The sequence below is a fragment of the Topomyia yanbarensis genome, chromosome 3 (assembly GCF_030247195.1).
Source record: "Topomyia yanbarensis strain Yona2022 chromosome 3, ASM3024719v1, whole genome shotgun sequence".
NCBI classification, from domain to species: domain Eukaryota; kingdom Metazoa; phylum Arthropoda; class Insecta; order Diptera; family Culicidae; genus Topomyia; species Topomyia yanbarensis.
The window spans coordinates 225,502,981-225,527,284 of record NC_080672.1 but is presented as its reverse complement, the minus strand read 5'-3'; the positions used below and the strand labels follow the sequence as shown (position 1 = coordinate 225,527,284).

The following is a 24,304-nucleotide window of genomic DNA, read 5'->3' as shown; positions in this document are numbered from 1 at the left end:
AATAACTTTCAAACAAAGCAACGTTGTCCCACAAAACGCACATAATTAGAAAAAATACCTTGTAAAAATACCTTTCTATCAAGCTATATATTGCCAAAATCCGTTCACGAGCGACGGAGATATTCAACATTTTGTGTTTCTATTCCTCGCTTACCAATTTTCACTAATTAAAAAGGAGACCGCTTCATATAGAGTATTGCTTTACTGGTGTTTTAGGGGCAAAACTAAAGCGATTTTGAACATCGGGGTATGAAAACACATCTACGTGATTCAAGGAATTCGATTTTGTGAGCTACCTATATAATAATAGAACTATTTCTCAATAATCAATATGTAAGTTCACTTCAAAAACAAAATAATGCGTTCATAGTGATTTTTTTTCTAGAGTTCATGTATTTATCCCTTGGATTAGGCGTTGCGTTCAATCGTGAAGTAAATATTGGATGGTATATAACTATACAGATCATCAAGTAATTCGCCTAGTAGTGAGATAAGACTTCTCATACAATTATACTCGTGGCATCACCGAAACTGTATTTTTGAATCCCAAAACTCTAGCAAAAATTTAGCTCTTTGCAAAATTTAGATTATATTGGTTATGGCGCAAAAATTACTACTTACATTATTTATAATAAGGATGTAAGGAATCAATATATCGCATAATACACCTATAAAAATAAGATCTGGCATGGCCTCACATGCCCTCCCCATCTCTATCTCACTCTCTCTTTCTCTCCCTCTCTCTCTCTCTCTCTCTCTCTCTCTTTCTCTCTCTCTCTCTCTCTCTCTCTCTCTCTCTCTCTCTCTCTCTCTCTCTCTCTCTCTTTCTTCATGTTGGTGGCAACTGTCACGACTCACATCTATCTTGCTATTTCTCTATCCATTTCTAAGTTGTGTGATAAGATTCTCTGCTAATCTTTATTAATATTCAAGCTAATTTCATGTGTGCGATGTAATTGTGAAGGTTTGAGAAAACAAAACTATTTTTTGTCTGTTACCCTATTATTTTCTTTGCATTTTAGTGTACAAGAGACTCGCGGAAACAAGTTTAATAATACATCCTACATGTCAAATAAAATATTTGTAGTCCGAGAAAATTTGCAAAATATTTGCCTTATGGGAAAACTATAACTATTTTCAAGGTGAAATTGGTATTTCGAAACGTTGCACTATGGGTAGACAGGTGACCATCGAAAACTACATCAACTCAAATTTATTTCTGTTCTATTCAAAGCTTGTATAAACACTATAATAAAGGAAATTCATGGCTATCTCAGGAAAATATGTGGCTTAACTGGGAGGTGGGACATTCCACGTGCGATATTTCAACTCTTCGTATCTCTATTGAATTTTGAATAAAACATATGCTCAAATATGTCATGTGAAAACTAAGAACACCTTTTTGTGATGATATTATTGAAAATGCACGTACATTATATTGGTATGAACTTTCATGAAAAATAACGGATCAAAGCCCAAAAATATCCACGAATTAGATCCGGGAAAAGAAGTCTCCCAAAGTCCCCACTCTCAATGGGGGATGCAAGTACAAGGTGTCTTCTAACTTATCGTCGTCCATATCTGCTCTATACTGAGTACACTTCAATTGATGTTTCAAGGGAAGTCACAATTAGTAGTGAGGCATTGGATAATTCAGCACACGATTCGTTCGAGTTTTACATATTGTACAAGTAAATTAGCGAGGATTACAATCAGAGTTTATGCATTGGACAGATAGTTGATCTGACTACATTTTTGCCATCCTGACAGTTTGAACCATTTCCTTTTCACAGTATTGGATTGTACAGGGCTTATTTATCCATACTTCCTGAACGAGAATTCCGAACGAAACAATATGCGAGCTATAAGGATGACTGGAAAGAGACTGCATTATAATCAACTGAATGCACGCCTTTTATGCTATCGACATAGCCTAGACACTTCACACTATTTATTTTAATGCAAATGAATACTTTGAAATATCTACTTGTCTCTTTTACGAATCGCATTCTTCATCTTTTGCTCTCTGTTCAAAGGACTTTCGTGAGATTTTGTCTACTTTCCGAATCTGTAATAAGTTTTGATGTAGGCGTTCATTTGATAAAGTTATGACATATTTGTCGAACGAAGATTTGTCAAATCGTTATAAACGTCACGAAAGAATGTGTCATGTGACCTTGTCTCATCTTACTATATTCAATTGCGCGTTAAATTACTGGACCAGCAAATTCTATTCTGCACAATATTTTTCGGGAATATATGACCAAAAAGTAAACTTTGATTTCCAAAGCATATTGAACGTTCCAGGTTCCTGGTAACTAATTAAGGTCTATCAATAATGTTGAAACACCAAATAATCTTAAAACGACGCCGTCAAGTGAAGAAGCGTGAAAACGAAAAGACTAAGACAAAAAAGGATAGAAGCCCTAGAAATCCCACTGTATATTAATTAGCCTTTTCTCGGAAGATAAAATTTTCAAAATCATTTCATAACTTTCTGATGCAATGGTTCTCAAATTCGTACAATCTGGATTATCTATTTTCTTATTTTATTCAAATTTTTTTTTAACTTTAACTTTAAATGATTGCATTTTAATTAATTGTTTCATTCCGCATCTTTTTATTAATTTTGTTCATCTGCGTTCATTTAATCTACTTTATTCGTTTCATCATTTGGATTCACTCTGATCAGTTTATTCATTTCGTGCATTTTAGTCATATCATTCATTTCACTTATTTTATTCACTGTTTTCACTCAATGCATTATATTCATTTTTCCAGTTCATACATTTTGTTTAAAATGAACAACATTTTATTAACCTGACTATTTTTTCAGTTCTATTCTATTAATTTATAACCTTACAACATCGATTGATTTATCATTTCAATCAATGCACTTTCTTCTTTTTTATTCATTTTGTCAATTCACTTCATTTTGTTTATTTGGTTCGTTTGTTTCATTTATTCATTTAATTTAGTTTTTATTCATTCCATTCATTTTATTCATTTGAACCCTTAAATTACATCGATTCATTTAATTCATTTCATTCATTTGCTTCACTTGATTAATTTGATCCATTTGATTCATTTGATTAATTTGATTAATTTTAATTTTATTCATTGGATTTATTTGATTTATTCGATTCTTTTTATTCATTTAATTCATTTTGTTCATGTCTTTAATTTTATTCATTTCAGATTAAGTCATTCCATTTATTTATTTCATTCAATTTGTTAGTTTGAGTCACTTCATTCTATTAATCTTATACTTATTTCTAAATATAGTCTAAATTTTCATTAATTAAGCTAATATAATTTGATTCGTGTATTTTATAATTTTGATTTACTACTTCGCATGAGTTCTGCAAACTAATAAATGATCCAACAGTGATAAAGGGCGAACACGAAATTATTGCGACGTATTCAACAGGGCATAACTTTTTTACCTTTGGGTAAAAATCAACCAAATTTTGCACACTTTCTCATTGATGTGTATTGTTTACATGCTGTCAAACTCGAAGACGTGTTTTTCAATTCAACGAAAATGGAGGTGAACCAACGCGAGTCGAAAGAACAAATGCTTTCCAAACACCTGGAATTTCCTGACCTGTCGCACCGGCAGTTGGGAAAAATGTTGAACATTCACCATTCAACCGTCTCCAGAGCGTTGAAGCGGTTCCAGGAGCGGTTGACGTTGGACCACGGCAAAGGAGCTAGAAGAAAACCGGGACCGGAGAACAAAAAGACGGAGGGAAAGGTGAAGCGGATGATTAAAGCAAATCCCATCGTCTCAAGCCGTGATTTGGCGGAGCTACGTCCAGAATGCAAAGAAGAGAGCTGGACTACATACATACAAGGTACAGAAACCGCGATGAGCGGCAACAATCGACGGCTAAAACTCGGGCAAGGAAGCTCTACGGGAAGATGCTGACAAAATATGGCTGCTGTGTGATGGACGACGAAACGTATATAAAAGCCGATTTTAAGCAAATTCCGGGGTTGGAGTTTTCACCGGCAAGAGCAAGTTCTATGTGGACGACAAATTTAAGAAGAAAATGTCGAAGTTCGCCTCCAAATATCTCATTTGGCAGGCCATCTGCTCTTGCGAACTGCGGAGTGAGCCTTTCGTGACAAAGGGCACAGTAAATGGCGAGATCTACAAATCTGAGTGCCTCGAGAAGCGCCTTTTGCCGTTCTTGCAGCAGCACGACGAAGCTCCACTATTTTGGCCAGATTTGGCATCATGCCACTATTCTAAAAGTGTCCTGGAGTGGTATGAGGCCAATTCTGTCCATTTTGTTTCAAAGGACATGAATCCGCCAAACTGTCCGGAGCTGCGCCCGGTGGAGTAGTACTGGGCAATGATGAAGCGGGAACTTCGGAAGAGCAAGAAGACAGTCAAAGACGAAAAAGACATGTTAAGAAAATGGAAAAAAATGAGTAACTGGTACCGGATGACACTGTAAAGGCTTTGATGGAGGGCATCAAGCGAAAATGCCTTCAATTTTACACTCAAGGCTCCATCGATTAACTTTTCTTTTGATTTTTGAAGTAAATATATGTATAAAACTACCCTGAAATTTTGGTTTGATTTTAAACATTATAAGAAAATTGGCATGACATTTTCGGTGTCGCAATAATTTCGTGTTCGCCCTTTATGTGTTCTCATCTCACAGCTAGGTGGATTTAATCGGTTTTTTAGAAGTAAATTAGTTTAAGGTTAGTGCTGTTATTAGCATTTTCGTTAATTTTCTTAAAATAATAAATAATAAACATCACCATTATTATCATGGAAATAATGCATCTCAGCAATTTCTACAGTTCTTTCTTTGACTCCATTCAATAATATCTTTTGGTTTCGACGCAAAATCGTTTTAATCACATCGTTTCATATCCAAAGATAACGATTTCGAACTCACTACATTTGTGGCGAGGTCATGCTGTGTTAACTATTAAATAGCAGCAAAATGAAAAGAAATATAGACAAAGTGTCAAATAAAAAGTTATAGAGAACATTAAAGGGCATCAAATGAACAAGAGTAACGATACATTTTGTTGATTAATAATTAGAATAATTAGAAAACTCCAAAAAACACAAATTTTGAGTTATTTCGTTAGTAAAAAATCATTTAGTACACTTAACTAAAAGATATTTGTACATACACTGATAGGACATTTTGTCAACTTTCCAATGAAATCTTGTAAATAACGATATAAAGCATATTTTTTAGATTAGAGTCTTTTAAGCACTTGCAAGTCGGTTACAGAAAAAGTATAGTAATGAAATTACAAAGAAATGAGAAGAGATAGGAATATGACGTCTAAGAACAAATTATGAATCGTCCTAAAACCCAACTTTTGGACAATGGATATTGCTATAATCATACTTCATTATTTCGAGAAAATTAGCAAAAACCTCCTCAAAAACACTAAATTTTAACTACTTCACAGCTAAAAGGTAATTAAAACTAATTAACTAAAAGATATGAGAACGCCATTCAATAGGAAATTTTCTCACCTTTCGAATGGAACTAAAACATTTAAAATACAAAGTATACTTTTAAAGTTAGAGGTATTTTAAGACAAATAAGTTTTTTATACAAAAAGTTCAATAACTCTGTACCGGTTGAGATTTGATGGTATGTGTAGAACAATTTTTTTCTCCAAATATGATAGTCTATCACCTCCCGAGAGATTCTTAACAATGAACCAAACACCCTATATATATATATATATATATATATATATATATATATATATATATATATATATATATATATATATATATATATATATATATATATATATATATATATATATATATATATATATATATATATATATATATATATATATATATATATATATATATATATATATATATATATATATATATATATATATATATATATATATATATATATATATATATATATATATATATATATATATATATATATATATATATATATATATATATATATATATATATATATATATATATATATATATATATATATATATATATATATATATATATATATATATATATATATATATATATATATATATATATATATATATATATATATATATATATATATATAAATAAATACATAAATAAAAAATAAAATAAATATAGATATAGATACTACTCAAGGAAGAGCAAGGAGTTGAAGAAAGAAAGTTTAGAAAAGCGCGGAATAGGGTTATATGTGCAAGCTTAGAATTTGCCGGCTATTTAACCTTTTGTCTTCTGAAACTCAGCGGTGCGAATGCGAATGACCTGAGTCTGCAGCATGCCCGGACAAGCGTAAAGTCACTTAATGACTTATGCTGCCGGAACCAGAAAACTCTAGACGTGCTCATATGACCCTATTCCACGCTTTTCTAAACTTTCTTCCTTCAACTCCTCGCTCTTCCTTCAGTACTATGGCTCTTAATAATATTTCACCCCTTCCAGCTCCTTGCTAAAGAAATATCGTTACAATGTAAAAAAGGAAAAAGATTGCCTCACTCTAAGTCAATAAACTCTAATAAAAAAGAAAAACCTGTTTTAATCCACCTAGCGGTGCAATTGTGCCTTTCTCATTTCTCTAAACTATGGCACGGAGGCTTTTTATGTTCAACATAATTGTGGAAATGTCCATTACATTCTTAATACACTTTGCACTTATACACAATGGCATGCCAGCCACGAACTTGATGAGCTACGTGTCGACGGTGAAACACTTGAAACAAAAAATATCATGCTCCATTAGCCTAATCAGCATTAGATCAATGTTATCTGCTTGCTAACTCATTTTGTCATGTGGGGGTGTGTATGTGAGGAGGGCGAAAGTCCCATGAACGAACGACTCCCCAGCTTAAATTGGTATGCTTTGTGATATAGTGGTGGTTTAAAGATGATGGGGTTGAAAGGGAGGGGTATGAGGGCTGGATGGGGTGGTGGTCTGAGGGGTGATTTAAGGAGATTTTTAAAGGAGGGGAGTGAACAGTAGAGGGGGGTGTAACCCCTCTCCGTAAACCATCAACTACGCCCCTGTTTAAATCCAGAAACCTTATGCGAGTCGAAAAAAAATTTAGGTTGACGTTTTTCAGAGTGATTGCATAACCTTTCTATATGAGAAAGGCAAAAATGTGCCAAAATCCAAAAAAGTGAATCGTCGTCAAATTTTTTTTCGAGTTTGCATCAAATCTCGACGTTTCATGCACCTTGAACACATTTAGCATCAAAAATAAAAATTCTATTTTTAATTTTTCCCATAGTTTATATGAGAAATTTCTGTGTTGCCGCACTCTGAAACCCGTAATTCCGGAACCAGAATTCCGATCGATCCAAAATTCAATAGCAGCCGATGGGAAGGTTGCACCTCTCATTTGAGACTAAGTTTGGGCAAATCGGTCCAGCCATCTCGGAGAAAAATGAGTGACATTATTTGACACATACGCACATATATACATACACATACACACACATACACACACATACACACACATACAGACTTTTTCCGATCTCGACGAACTGAGTCGAATGGGATATGACACTCGGCCCTCCGGGCCGGGATTAGGTTGACGTTTTTCAAAGTGATTACATAACCTTTCTATATGAGAAAGGCAAAAATGTGCCAAAATCCAAAAAAGTGAATCGTCGTCAATTTTTTTTTTCGAGTTTGCATCAAATCTCGACGTTTCATGCACCTTGAACACATTTAGCATCAAAAATAAAAATTCTATTTTTAATTTTTCCTATAGTTTATATGAGAAATTTCTGTGTGGCCGCACTCTGAAACCCGTAATTCCGGAACCAGAATTCCGATCGATCCAAAATTCAATAGCAGCCGATGGGAAGGTTGCACCTTTCATTTGAGACTAAGTTTGGGCATATCGGTCCAGCCATCTCGGAGAAAAATGAGTGACATTATTTGACACATACGCACATACATACACACACACATACACACACATACACACACATACACACATACACACATACACACACATACATACACACATACACACACATACAGACTTTTTCCGATCTCGACGAACTGAGTCGAATGGGATATGACACTCGGCCCTCTGGGCCGGGATTAGGTTGACGTTTTTCAGAGTGATTGCATAACCTTTCTATATGAGAAAGGCAAAAATGTGCCAAAATCCAAAAAAGTGAATCGTCGTCAATTGTTTTTCGAGTTTGCATCAAATCTCGACGTTTCATGCATCTTGAACACATTTAGCATCAAAAATAAAAATTCTATTTTTAATTTTTCCTATAGTTTATATGAGAAATTTCTGTGTGGCCGCACTCTGAAACCCGTAATTCCGGAACCAGAATTCCGATCGATCCAAAATTCAATAGCAGCCAATGGGAAGGTTGCACCTCTCATTTGAGACTAAGTTTGGGCAAATCGGTCCAGCCATCTCGGAGAAAAATGAGTGACATTATTTGACACATACGCACATACATACATACACATACACACACATACACACACATACACACACATACATACACACACATACAGACTTTTTCCGATCTCGACGAACTGAGTCGAATGGGATATGACACTCGGCCCTCCGGGCCGGGATTAGATTGACGTTTTTCAAAGTGATTACCTAACCTTTCTATATGAGAAAGGCAAAAATGTGCCAAAATCCAAAAAAGTGAATCGTCGTCAATTTTTTTTTTTTCGTGTTTGCATCAAATCTCGACGTTTCATGCACCTTGAACACATTTAGCATCGAAAATAAAAATTCTATTTTTAATTTTTCCTATAGTTTATATGAGAAATTTCTGTGTGGCCGCACTCTGAAACCCGTAATTCCGGAACCAGAATTCCAATCGATGCAAAATTCAATAGCAGCCGATGAGAAGGTTGCACCTTTCATTTGAGACTAAGTTTGGGCATATCGGTCCAGCCATCTCGGAGAAAAATGAGTGACATTATTTGACACATACGCACATACATACACACACACATACACACATACACACATACACACACATACATACACACATACACACATACAGACTTTTTCCGATCTCGACGAACTGAGTCGAATGGGATATGACACTCGGCCCGCTGGGCCGGGATTAGGTTGACGTTTTTCAGAGTGATTGCATAACCTTTCTATATGAGAAAGGCAAAAATGTGCCAAAATCCAAAAAAGTGAATCGTCGTCAATTTTTTTTCAGTTTGCATCAAATCTCGACATTTCATGCATCCTGAACACATTTAGCATCAAAAATAAAAATTCTATTTTTAATTTTTCCTATTGTTTATATGAGAAATTTCTGTGTGGCCGCACTCTGAAACCCGTAATTCCGGAACCAGAATTCCGATCGATGCAAAATTCAATAGCAGCCGATGGGAAGGTTGCACCTTTCATTTGAGACTAAGTTTGGACATATCGGTCCAGCCATCTCGGAGAAAAATGAGTGACATTATTTGACACATACGCACATACATACACACACATACACACACATACACACATACACACACATACATACACACATACACACACATACAGACTTTTTCCGATCTCGACGAACTGAGTCGAATGGGATATGACACTCGGCCCTCCGGGCCGGGATTAGGTTGACGTTTTTCAGAGTGATTGCATAACCTTTCTATATGAGAAAGGCAAAAATGTGCCAAAATCCAAAAAAGTGAATCGTCGTCAAATTTTTTTTCGAGTTTGCATCAAATCTCGACGTTTCATGCACCTTGAACATATTTAGCATCAAAAATAAAAATTCTATTTTTAATTTTTCCTATAGTTTATATGAGAAATTTCTGTGTGGCCGCACTCTGAAACCCGTAATTCCAGAACCAGAATTACGATCGATGCAAAATTCAATAGCAGCCGATGGGAAGGTTGCACCTTTCATTTGAGACTAAGTTTGGACAAATCGGTCCAGCCATCTCGGAGAAAAATGAGTGACATTATTTGACACATACGCACATACATACACACACATACATACACATACACACACATACATACACACATACAGACTTTTTCCGATCTCGACGAACTGAGTCGAAAGGGATATGACACTCGGCCCTCCGGGCCGGGATTAGGTTTACGTTTTTCAGAGTGATTGCATAACCTTTTATATGAGAAAGGCAAAAATGTGCCAAAATCCAAAAAAGTGAATCGTCGTCAAATTTTTTTTCGAGTTTGCAGCAAATCTCGACGTTTCATGCACCTTGAACATATTTAGCATCAAAAATAAAAATTCTATTTTTAATTTTTCCTATAGTTTATATGAGAAATTTCTGTGTGGCCGCACTCTGAACCCGTAATTCCGGAACCAGTATTACGATCGATGCAAAATTCAATAGCAGCCGATGGGAAGGTTGCACCTTTCATTTGAGACTAAGTTTGGACAAATCGGTCCAGCCATCTCGGAGAAAAATGAGTGACATTATTTGACACATACGCACATACATACACACACATACACACACATACATACACACATACACACACATACAGACTTTTTCCGATCTCGACGAACTGAGTCGAATGGGATATGACACTCGGCCCTCCGGGCCGGGATTAGTTTGCCGTTTTTCAGAGTGACTGCATAACCTTTCTATATGAGAAAGGCAAAAGAAAGCAGCTAAAGAATCATAGTTTGGATAAATGAGAAAGGCACAATTGCACTACTAGGTAGATTAAAACAGGTTTGTATTAATAAATATAAACACAAACATTTTCAATACACGCTGATTTACTACTATGCCAAACCAAAATTATATAAAATTTGGTTGGAATGAAAATTATATTGTTAGTTTAATAATAAAACATTGTATGTTTAACAATCAAAGAGTTTCGAATCAAAAATAGGCCGTCGATTGAAATTAAAAGTGAATTTTGATGGTTTAATCTTGTGAAATTTCGCTGCGTGCACCCATTTGAACAGATTAGTTAGAGCAATGTCTGCTAGTATTCAACATTTTCCAAGACAGATTTTTTATTGATCTGTTTCTTAGGAACGCAAAGATGTTGATACCTATTTAACCGCAATCCAATCACTGCAAGCCGAGTTATTAGCGAAATAGTGTGCCATCGTGACTAATGAGATGAATAAGGGCTCGTCAACCCTACTTACCTTTTTTATCCACCCATCAGCAGTACCTAGAAATGCAAGTGTGTGAGGCCCAGTGTTGGTGGTCGTAACCGAAGTTATTGATTCGTTGGGGAAGTGGAACAGAGAGCGCGCTATAATCGGTGTGACACCACTAATTTTCAACCCAACATGACAAAAGCTGAATATATTTCCAATAGATCCTACCACGGGACATTTACCGTCGTTGATGGTTCCAGAAATGTATCCAAGATTTCTGTCCTTAATACTACCATTGAAACAGGCTATGAAAAAAAACGTTAGCGTTATTGACTACTGCAAATTCAGTAAAACTCACAATGTATATTTTCGTTGAAGACTTCTTCAATCTCAGTTAAGCTATAAACGCACATAGCTGAATTATTCTGGGGTTCACTTGTAATTTCCTTGGATGGCGAGAAAACTGCTACTAATACATAATCATCCTTCTTCATGCCAAGATCTTGACTCAATCTGACTCCCGCCTGAGTAATTTTGGCGTCTCGCAAAATGTTGTAATCTTCACCATCAGCTTGACAAATAATTGTAATCTGAAACAAGGAAAATGTAATTACAGTAACTGTTCGTTGTTTTAAGGGTGCAGCAAGGGTTATTATTTTGCTTGATGGCGATTCCTCTGGCAGCAGGGTATGCTATTCCGAAATTTGCCTTCAAAATGTATTTTGGCAGTTGGCTTATCGATCCTTATCGAAAACCACGGAGGTTTTAAAAATTTTGTATAGCGAAAGAGAAGAGTAAGTGAACATCTTTTAATTCTAAAAACGCCTTAGATAGTCCTCAACGACAACTTGAACGTAATCACACACCACCCTATCAGATCGAATATCACCATTCTAGCCAGTGGCGTAGTAGAGGGAGGGGGGGGGGTTTGGGGACGAACAACCTTCTCCCCCCCCCCCCCCCCGAAATATTTTGGAGAAATTTGAAAAAAATTAATATGTTAAACAAAAATATGCCTAATATTTTAAATGAAATTCTCAAAGTTTCCTTTGCAAAAGTTATCAAATCAAATATTTCCTTGTAGTGAAAATTTGCTGCAGACTCGACACCTACATGTCGGCACGTTGTGGAGGCTAGCTCAACCGCCGAGGACTATAACGAGTAGATCGCGGCGAAGCGAGGAGCTAGGAGCTTAATGGTTCACGAAACGGATATCGGTACCGAGAGAAATTTCGCCACATTCTGTGGTCCTTGACTGATGGCGAACATGGACTGGAGAGTGTGAGAGAAGTATTCCCATAGAGACCACCAGGCGATTCGCTACCGCATCGGTCAATAGAACCCTGCTGCAGCACGAAGAAGGACGGGCGGCAAGCTAAAGTGGAAGACTAAAGCCTTTAACGAAAACCTCTTTGTTGAGTTACTTCGGCGAATAACGTAATCAAGTACGTTGATACGGCTGACGGCTAACAAGAAGGATTGTGACGGCTTGTGACGTTACAATGTCACGAAAACTAGGGCCATGCAGTAGACGGCGTGCAGCTTACTGGTTAAATGAGTAACTCAGTACGCTACACGCTGCTCGTCTTAGAGCCAGAAGGCGGGCTCAGAGCGCAAGATCGGAGAGGAGCGCAAGCGACGTATCTAGAAGGCAGGGACTCTTTAAAACGGGAGCTTAGCAAGCCAATTCTCATAAGTAGCTGTGCTGAGAAATAAACGTCAATCCCTAGGGGACGCGTACTGAGTCGTCATGACGAAGACGAGGGTCCGTCGACACCAGATGAAATATTCCCGGGTAAGCTAAAGATAATCGTTGAGGGTCTCTTCCCGAATCACGATTCAACTACCTGGTCACCGACACCGTACGGCGAAGAAAAAGGAGGTAACACAGTCGAGTGGCAAGTAACTAACGACGAGCTCAAAGGCGCGCCGATGCACAGTGGCACCTGTTCATACAAAGTCGTGACAAAATTATAAAAATTGGTCTATGTGGCTAAAACTTGGGGTTTTAGCTAATTTTGGGTCGCTGAATCCATTTCTGCTATGAGTTTTGATATTCCATATTTCATTTTTTCGACTACTTTCATATAAACCCTCTTGAATGCGTTGGTCGTTAAAGGGTTAATATAAACATTAATCATAGTAGCCAATCTCATAAGATAGCAGAAATGGTTGACAAAACTAGCAAAAATCACAAATTTTTCAGTAATATCATGTTGTTTAGGCAATTAATTTGTAAGGAGGTTTATGAGCTACAAGGCGTCTCCATATGGGTATTTTCAAAAACATAAATATACCAACTTCGGAGCAAAAATGCGCAAGATGAGCCCTATATATCTTGAAACTACACTAAATTTTGAGTCAGATTCATGATAAGTGACCCATGGGAGACCATCTCAAAAATTGGAAGACGTATTAAGATAAATTACTGATACCATATGAAACTTTTTAATTGGATTTTTTTCTCCCATCTATGGTTTAGCATATTCATTCTTCTTTTCAATGAATTTAAAATTGCTCCAATCGGCTGTGTAGTTCTTGAGATATCGCCATTAGAAACTCTAAGGTACTAAAAATTCCAATGAATTGAATTGAACAGAAATCCTCGACATCACTTGCTTCAACGACATGTTAAAAATTCATTTTTCATCCGATCATAGTAAAACTTTGAGATACCTTTATTCCAACTGTGAGAAAAATAAAATAAATATTTATAAAAGAATTACAAGACATTGATTTTTGGGGTTTTGTCACTCGTCGTGCCACTGTGCGATGTGACTAAAATCAAAGAAAACCCCCGGTCCGGATGGAATACCAACCGTGGCGCTGAAAGCTGTGATCCTGGCATATCCGGAAGTCTTTAGACGATGATAATCCCCGAAATGAGGAAGGTGCAGAAACTGATGTTGCTGCCAAAGTCAGGGAAGTCACCGGGCCATCCAGCCTCGAATAGACCAATGCCGCAGCGTGGCATAAAAGAATGAGCCAGATCCTGAAGAGATTCCAGATTCGAGCACTGCTGTACCAGACGAACAAAACGGCAGAAGGCAATGCGAGTCGCAGCAGGCGTTACTCAGGGCTCCATTCTCTGTCCAACACTTTGGAGTGGGATGTACGATGCACTGATAATATAAATTCGTGAATATAATGAATCATGCAATGCACGAATTCATTCGTCGTTTTCTGCAACGAAGTATTTTCGTGCATTGTAAGTAGTAAGTTTCGTTCATTTCATGAACAAGAATGGCCGTATGGTGAACGAAAGCTTTCGTAAATTTTACACATTTAATGTACACTGCACGAATCTTATCGTTGATAACGACATTATTTTTCGTGAATGAAATGAAATGTTTTGTTTATTTTAATAAACGTTTGTGTATATTACGAACCATTTCGTTGGTCGCACGAAATGTTTTCGTTTATCTTAGAAAAGTTTTCGTATTTATTAGCCTCTTATTGTTTTCAGTCGATCTTTTGGGATCGATGTTTGACAACATCGTTTGTTTTATTTAAAAAAATCGCTGTGGCCAAATCGATTTTATTGTGGTACAAAGAAATGGCCGCTTGATGAACGAAAGTTTTCGTAAATTTTACTTATTTAGTTTACATTGCACGAAAGTTATCGACATTATTTTTCGTGAATGAAACGAAATGTTTCGTTGGTCGCATTCGATCTTTTAGGATCGATGTTTGACAGCACCGATATTGCTCCGGCAGAGAAAACCTCAAAATTATTCATACAAAATCAACGAGCAGTGGCTCAACTGATTCTGTACTGCTCCAGATTCTGGAACTGGATTCAACTGGAAGCGAAAGAGGTTCAGGAAATCTTCCTGCAACCGGCGGACACGGATACGACTACTAAATAGTCAGACAACAACAATTATCTGACGAATAGCAACAATGGCTCCATATTGCTCTTTTGACGTGGATGGTTTGACGAATGGTGCTCGTAAATATTATAAAGCTATTCGTATATAACAGCGAACGACTCGTTTACTGAATGAAGCTGTTTCGTAATAAGCCAACGAAAGTCATTCCGTGGTTTTCACGAAAAACTCGTAATAAACAATAAAAGTGTTTCGATAGAACTACGAACGATTCATCATATGTACGAAAAATTCGTATATTTCATGAAAGTTGTTTGTGCGTAATTAATTCCTAGCGATTTACGAATATATTCTATCAGTGTGGGGTCTTAACCCTGCGGCTGCCCCAGGAATGTGAAAATCGTTGGTTTCGTGGACGATGTGTCAATAACGGAGAGACACTTGAAGAAATGGAGGTGTGGGTGACGGAGACAATAGATGCGATCGAGAGCTGGATGAACGGGTCAAGCTGCAAATAGCTCACTACAAGACGGATTTGTTGTTGGACAGCAACTGTAAAGCGGTTCAGCGGATACAGATCACCATCGAAGGACATTTGAATGCATCGAAGCGTGCACTGAAGCAATTGGGAGTGATAATCGACGACTGATTGAGCTTAAACAACCATGTTGATTACACATGCGAAATATCGGGTCTTTATCTAGTGTTTCGTCATCGATACTGCGATATGGGGATCCTGCTTGGGGTGCGACGCTGAAAACCAAGTGAAACCGCGAAAAGCTGAACAGGACGCTTCGACTGCTGGTCGTACGAGTTGCGATTGCGTACCGGAGGCAGTATGCCTTGACGCCGAGATGATCCCCATCTGCATTACCCTGACGGAGGATATCAAGTGCTACAATCAATGAAAAGACAGAAACGTGAGGAAGATAATGAGAATCGATTCGATGGTGACGTAGCAGCAGGAATGGGATAATACGGAGAAAGGAAAGTGGACCTACCGGCTCATCCAAACCTGTCGACGTGGGTCAATAAAAAGCACAGAGAGATGACCTTCCACCTGAAACAGCTCCTACCGAGCCACGGCTGCTTAAGGAGTATCTTCATCGGGGTGGGTACGCAACGTCAACACTGTACCTGAAGCGTCTTTGAATGTCCGAGGAGAGTCTTTGAATGTCCGAGGTTAGAAGTGACGTGCAGGGAGCTACTTAAAACGGGAGGACCGGACATCAACCCGGATAATGTAGCCTACAGAATGACAAGCGACGTAGAGACGTGGAACGCAGTAAACAGAGATATGATGTAGATCAGTGATTCTCAACCTGGGGTCCGCGGGCCCCTAGGGGGGCGCGAAGTCATTGCTGGGATTCCGCGAAGAAAAATATATTTTTCGAGTGCACGTTGAAATTTCAAATCTTGTTTCCTAACAAATTGAAAATAACATATTGATAGCATACAACATTGATGTTTATCTGTGGGGGTCCGCAGCAACCCAGTGTGATATCTAAGGGGTCCGTGGTATGAAAAAGGTTGAGAACCGCTGATGTAGATCATGACCGTCTTACAGCGGAATGGACATCGAACAACGGTTTCGGGAGAGCAATCACCGCCAGGGAACTCTCCGCAGGTATAAGCTAGATCCACCGCCGAGGAGTAGTCGAATAGATTGCAACAGAGCAGCGAGTATGAGGCGTCGAAACGCCAGCGAACCGAACGTCACGCTCCATGGGGATTCGCCAGGCCGACCACGGCACCCCAACGGTTGTTCCGATAGAAAAATAGCAAAAACCAAAGAAGAATCGATATTGGGAAAACTTTTCGCAAGGGAACTCTCCGTAAGCGCAAGCTAGATTCACCGCTGGGGACTAGACTGAGTAGACAGCGACGAGACACCACTAGTCGCTGGTCATCGGCGCACAAGTGCATCGGATACCCTGCTTCACCAGAATCGCCGAACTAACCTCGGCACCTAGCTGATTAGCTCGATCTCGGAAGAACTTCTCTCGCCGGGGAATTCTCTGTCGGAGTAGGTCAGGTCCATCGTCGGGGACTAGACCGAGTTCTTCGCGAACAAGTCGAGGACTAAATGGACCATCAAGGAAGTAGTGCTGAATGACCCAAGAAGAAAACTAAATGGCTTAAAGGAGTTGCGGTGCTATATGGCACCGGTTACGGAGTCAAAGAGTTCAAGAAGTTGTGGTACTGAAACCAAATAAGAATCGGTATCGGGAGAACTTCTTTCGTCTGGGACCTCTCCGTCAGCTTACCAGTCAGATTCACCGCCGGGAACGAGACCGCGTAGACCGCGACGATATACCACCAGTCGCGCCGGGGCTCCAGCAAACCGGATGCCCTACTCTACCGGAATCGCCGAACTGACCGCAGCACCTGGCTGGTTGGCTCGAACTTCTCTCGCCGGGAACTTTTCGTCGAAGTAGGCTAGATCTATCTCCGGGGACTAGACCGAGTAGTTCGCGAACCAGTCGGAAACTCAACGAGGAAGTTGTACTGAATGGCACAAGGGAACTGAAGGGCTCAGTAAATTAGATAGTCTGAGGTTTGCCACCCAGATTGCCATCGTAGGGGAAGAGCATTTATTCTATACTAACAGCTAGCTTTCCTACCTTGACTACCCAAACCCGTTCCTGAGTTGTCGGTTTTTGAACATTTCTTTCCTGCTCAGAATGTTTTTGAACATTTTTTCATATGTATACAAAAAAAATCACACCCCCCCCCCCCCCCGAAAAATTTTCTTGCTACGCCACTGATTCTAGCACTCAAAAACAAGGAGCTTCTCATTCCATCGCGCACTGTTTTGTCAACGTACCCATGATAAAACAAGATTTTATAAACGATGAAACAATACAAAAAAATGCTGAATTGAACGGGTACGAGAAGAAATTTTTTTCGAGAGTTGTCCTACTGGAGCTGTAGAGCTCGGTTCTCGGAAGGGCTCCTCGGCCTTGATTCTAAGAATGTGATATTCATTGTACGGTTCAGCTATGTGCGGGCGTAGGGACTTGGCGACCGCATGTATCATCGCGAAATACTCGATCGTTTGTAAGTTAACGTGTTCGATCGCGTGTGCGTTTGTACGTCGCGTGTGCTAACGTGTATATAAGTTCACGTGTATAAATTCTATATTAACCCTCGAGCACTCGCGTTGTTGTACTTTGTGCAACACTTTGTGATTTTTCGTTATCATTTTGTTGCAAAGACATTTATCAATGACAAACCCCCTCCCCAAGGTTTAGGGGTTTGGCGATATTGCAAACATCATCAAGCATATTGCGTGCATCAGTCCTACAGAATTCTGACATACAATTGCTTTAAGATGGGTATTGCATTACGCCTCGATAGTGGTGCATCGAAGAGACCGAGAGGGCTTACGCGCCTTTTTATGTTATGTTTCCTCATACTCTGCACCTGCATCTTTTTTTCTTTATTCGGTATGTTATGATTCCTTTTATTAGTATATCTCTACTATACGCTATCTATACTCATATAGGTACAAACGCTCGTGGCCTTCGCGATAAAACAAACCTGGCCACAAACGCGACCATGCAATTGCAATAATCCACATATGGTCAAGGCTCCGAAAATGGCAACCACAGGCGAAATTATTTTTTATCAAATTGTGCGTCAAACTGTTTGTTTTCCGTATGTATATAACCTCTAATATTAAAAAATATGAATGGTGATCCCAGAAAAAAATTTCATGTTTGTCATTTTTGAAAGTTTGTTGATGCTACTTGCATGACCTGAAAATGACTAAAAGACCGTAAGGAGATAAAAAGGTAAACAAAATCCATATTTTCAACTTTTTGCTTGCAACCACATTTTTCTAAAATTTAATTTTGATATTGCTTGAAAAATTTTGATGAATATGGTTTATTGTTTATTTTCAGTTGTGAAGTAATGGAAACCAAATAACTTGTAACGTGACAGATCAAAAATTCAAAAAAGTTTTGTGGACAACACCAACAGCATGCATACAATGTCTAACCTGCATTTTTTCTTACTACTTTGAGTCTACTTTTTGAAACTGTATTGTGAAAACTTTAAAGTTTTATCAATTTTTAAGAAAACACAGTTTATCTTAAGTAACGTGACAGATTTTTTCTGCTGCAAAGCAATTCTATCAAGTTTGATTCAATTGCGTCAATATTGGTGACCATCTTTGATTCTCATGAAACCTTTTACGTTTCATGTATATGGGAGACTAAGTATTTTTCAATAATAAACAAACCATTTTTATTCAAGAGTAATATTTAAAAAGGGCGTATGAGATCTTGATTGCAGTGCTTTCAATATATATTGTTCGAAAATCGCCATTTGTTCAGCAAAACTATATGATAGCGACTTTTACGGAATTAATTGTTCTGTGTGAATATTTTTTGGTGAAATTTTTCAAAAAAAGCAAAAAAATGTTAAAAATACTAATACAGTGTCAAAAAAACAAAAAAAACTGAAAATTCAATTACAGAAAAACAATGTTTTGCCTGTAAACTTATGAAACTATAATTGCACTATTATGGAGTTATTAGCAAGAAAACATTTTTAACTTCAAGTATTCTTCTAAATTTCTTAGTATTTGCCAGACATAAATATAATTTTCTTATATAATATTTATACTAAATATAATTTCGAAGCAAAATGCTCTTAAGAAATTTTTTTCGAAATATTTTGATTTTTTTTCAACAAAAATATCTAGTAGTGAAAATAGGCCCTTTTAATAAATTACTCACAAATACCAAACGAAAAAAAACATAACACGTTTAAAATTTAAATGCAAATAAAAAAACTTTAAAATATAATTGCATCATAGAGAAAATAACAATAAAAAGTTTTAACATATTTCAATAATTCTTTTAATTTTGAATTTATATTTAATTTTTTGTCTTTAAATAATTTAGTTATAGAATGTATTTCAAAATAGGTTCAATTCAAAATGCTCACGAAAAATTATCCTTCAAAATGCAGATGTTTTCAAGTTATTTTGGATTTTCTTTCGACATATTTTACTTCGTGAAATTACGACCTTTTCAAAAGTTTTTCACGTTCGTTCATCAAAATTAATGTTTTTCAAAATAAACATGAAATTTCCCGTTAATACTCAGTTCCTAGATTAAGGATGATTTGTGTACGATTGTCTTGGTATCCTTGCTTCAATGAAAATGCAGAACTGTAACGTGACAGATTCTGGTTGTAACGTGACAGATCATTGAGAATACTCCATAAAATCGAAAACAAAGTTTTTCTTCAGGAAAACTATATTTCAAACTCTTCCTTGCTTTCTTAGCTTCAACTTAAAACTGTTTTCATGCAGATTTGGGGGCCAACCGAACAGACTTTTTCTATTTAGTCGGGCAACCTCCAAACTAACTGCGAAAATTGTGTAACGTGACAGACATATCAAAATGACAATAATGTGAAAACGGGTCATGATAGAAAAAAAACTTTCTGTAGAAAAAATGTGCGGTTTAGTGACCTTAATAATGTGTAGTTGTGATAGAATATGGTTTTATTGTTTTTGCTGATTTATCTTATGAAATATGCGTAAAAATGTAACGTGACAGACAGAAGCCTTGACCATATACTTATGCCCGCGATTTCGCCTACACGAAAACACCCCAGTAGTTAAGTAAACGTGGCGTCTTTAAAATTCCAAACACGGTCTCAAACATTAACCCACCACTCGCGCGATCATGAAACGGTCACGTCCGAAAGTTTTACCAGTCTGGACTAATGCCTTCAGTTGAACCAAGCAAAAAAGTGACGCTCATATTCACTAAACAACACGTTCCATGGTGACATGACCTGGAACTCTAGTGATATGGGGAAAAGGACTACCAACTGTACCATACACTACAAATTAATCATCAGATTCACGGTCCGCGCGCCATCAAACAAGAATACACGCTACATCATTATAAAATCAAAATTATACATGCGAAGTCACATACACGTGGCAAACGCGTTAATATACAAAGCCCTTCGCGACCATCCAGCGATCTCGTAAACATGATAACATCCCGATGATAAAGTGAATGTCGCAGCTCCTATAAATTTTCAAACGCGGTCTCAAGCGTGAACCTAAAAACTCTCGCACGATCATGAATCGGTCACTTCTGGATGTTTCTATCCTTGATATCAGCAGACTAGGTCCATGCCTTCAATTGGATGAATTGAAAAAAGAAAGCTCTCATATCCACTGGACACCACGTTACATGGCGACATGACCGAGGACTCTAGTGATATGGGGTAACTTACTCCCTGTCATAATGTGAATTGTACACCAAAGACTATCAGAATTTCCTATATACGCACGCGTATATAGGAAATGCCACACGGTTACAAAATCCAGTCTTGTACACGCGCAGTCACATGAACGCAAGCAGACGTGACAAACACGTTAACATACGAACGCTTAAGCCCTTCGCGATTAACAACGCACACCTACGTTCGCGATCGCGCAAGCTTAATAACACCTCGGTAATAAGGAGAACGTTTTAGCACTCACAAAGTTTCAAACGCTGTCTCAAACACGAACCTACAAACGTCCGTTTTCGCGCGCTCATGAATCGATCACGTCCGGAAACCATTACTCTCTGTCCTAATAACTTAGGGCCATACACCAATAAAATAATAAAGCACATATCCACAAAACAATACGTTCCATGGTGACATCACCGGGCACTCTAGTGATATGGAAGATCTCACACTCTTTTAGCATCTTAGCAGTACACCAAAAAATAAAGTATTAGATTCACGGTCCGACCGCGTTTATCCAAGAACACGCGCGAATATGCGAAAGGCACACGGTTAAAAAATAGAATTCATACACGCGAAGTTACATACACGTTAGCACACGCGATCGAACACGTTAACTACAAATGCTCGAGCTCTTCGCAATGATACACGCGATCGCGAGTCCCTACGCCCGCACATACCTGAACCGTACAATGAATATCACATTCAGAATCACGGCCCGCTACAATTGGCCTAATGCAGTGTTTTAGTGGGCGACATTGCCTGTCTCGTCTGCAAATTGTAGTATGTGATTCTGACGGGGAGCCCTTCCGAGAACCTAGCTGTACAGCTCCAGTAGGACAACTCTCGAAAAAAAGACATTTATCAATGGCAAACCACTATATATTCTTAAGATAACATGTTTTGGACAAGATTCAATCATTTTTGTGCACTAATATACCTCAAGTGCAACAATAATTTGCGTAAGCATTTTTTTCCAAATACGTGACACCATGGTTGTACCTGAACGAGTGAAAAATGTTCCAACGCATATTGAGCATGAAGTAAATTGTCTCAAAGACAAAGTTGCGGAAATATTAGAAACACTGTCGGCGGTTGACATACATTGAACATCAAGATCAGCATCAGTACCATTCAATGCCAGTATCCACATCGAATTTGCTGGATGGAACCAAATTGGACACGGACCCTAATAATACTGTTCCCGATGTTCACGCGAGTTCGCTGAGAGGGAATAATCGTACATTCGCACTTTTCCTTACGAACATTGACGGTGTCGTCACAGAAGCTGAAACATCTATTCTTGTCAATCGTTCACTAGGCCTAGATTCATTGGATGGATGTCCAAATAACGAAATTGGTTCCGAAATGGAAAGACTGTAGCAAGTTAGACTACGCTTCCTTTAATGTGACCATCAACGAAAAATGGAAACAACTCGCTTTGCAAGCTACATCTTGGCCCCGAGGAGTGAAATACCGTGAATGAAATAATCAACGCAACGCAACGTGGAAGCCAGGAACTTGAACTTCGGAAATTATACTACCTTAGTCTTAAGCAGTGGTCGCTGTTGCACAACGAGTTTGACGGAAATGGTTGATGATGTTTTTAATTTTAATTTAATTATGCTTTGTATATACATTTATGAACATTTGCGTTTGCTGTTATTGTATTTTTTCCGTTGTATTTTTGTATTGTTGCTGTTGGTGTCCTAACTTTAAGTATGCTTCAATTAGATCACACTTTTTGTGATCTAATTGAAGCATACTTAAAGTTAGGACCGTTGTCCGTTGAAATAAACAGTTAAATAAATAAATACATACAATCTGACATTGTTTGATAAAACCAGACCAATAGAACGCACGAAGTGGGAAGTTCTACCAAACGATATTCTGTTCAATATATTTCGTGATCTCGATCATGTGGAGAGTTACAGAGTCAATGAAAGATAAAATAGTTTGCAATAAAATTATGCCGCTAGGTGGCGCCAGTGAACATGTTGTTTTCTCAGCTTACCGTATCTCAAGATCTAGATTTTTTAGAAAGTCAGTATCTTCGACGAAGTTGCTGAGCAAATCAAAAACTATGAGGTGGTATAACGACTGCTCCAGAAAACTATCGTTAGGCGGCGCTAGTGAGCATGTCAGTTGTTCAACGTAATGTATCTCAATTTCCTGATTTAGCGAGTCAGTACTTTCGGCAAAGTTACCCACAAGATCAAAACCTTTGAGGTGGTATATCGAATAGTAGGGATTCTTCCACTAGGAGGCGCTAGTGAACTTGAACATGTAATTATTTCGGTCTACAGTAACTCAGTTTCCTAACTCTTTGCAAGGTTGTTGTTCTCATTTTTCTTCAAACTAAAACCGAAAATGGTGAATGTTACAAAGGGTAAGAATAAATCGATGATATTCCGAAAATAAGTTCACCAAATTGTCAGCTGACGCGCCTGTTACTCAACTGAAATCGGTTTTGTTATCCACCAAGTTTCATCCTCCAAGCAAAATTGTTCTAAATTTTTAGTACGATTAGTTATCCACCAAGGCCCATCCACCAAGGGACATCACTTCTACCCAACTATAGGCGTAATTGTATCTATTTCTGACATTGCGTGGCTCGAAACAAACCAGTTTTTGTATAAATGCTGATACGGAGAAGTCGTTTCGATTTAAATTTGAAATGTGACTCCAGTATTATGACATATGTTTTAAACAGAATTGATGTGATTTACCTCGATTTGATTCGACCCAAGCATGAAAAATCCTGGAGGATGGGACTCTGAAGAAAATTCTATATACAACCAATATACAGAACAGATCCTTATGATCCTGCCAACGAGTCTTGATGTAGCTAGTGAAGGTCATTTATATGTGAAGTGACCTCAGGGGTCAATCAAAATGATTTTTTTTTTATTTTTATTGACCGGAGCACAAAAAATCCTGAAGGATGGGACTCTAAAGTAAATTCTAGATACAAGCGATGTGCAGAACAGATCCTTATGATCCTGCGAACGAGTCCTGATGTAGCTAGTCAAGGCTATTTATATGTGGAGTGACCTCAGGGGTCAATCAAAATGATTTTTTTTCGATTTTTATTGACCGGAGCACAAAAAATCCTGGA

General features: G+C 37.8%; 1 protein-coding gene across 1 annotated transcript in view; it reads right to left on the bottom strand.

Annotated features, from left to right (window-relative positions):
* LOC131688832 (plexin-B) overlaps window positions 1-24,304 on the bottom strand; it is a 695,949-nt gene that overhangs the window by 369,935 nt on the left and 301,710 nt on the right. Inside the window, exons 3-4 of the mRNA XM_058973381.1 lie at window positions 11,442-11,673; window positions 11,129-11,388 (exon numbers count right to left, since the gene is read on the bottom strand). Coding sequence (XP_058829364.1) covers window positions 11,129-11,388; window positions 11,442-11,673 — 492 coding nt within the window. The remainder of the gene's footprint in view (window positions 1-11,128; window positions 11,389-11,441; window positions 11,674-24,304) is intronic.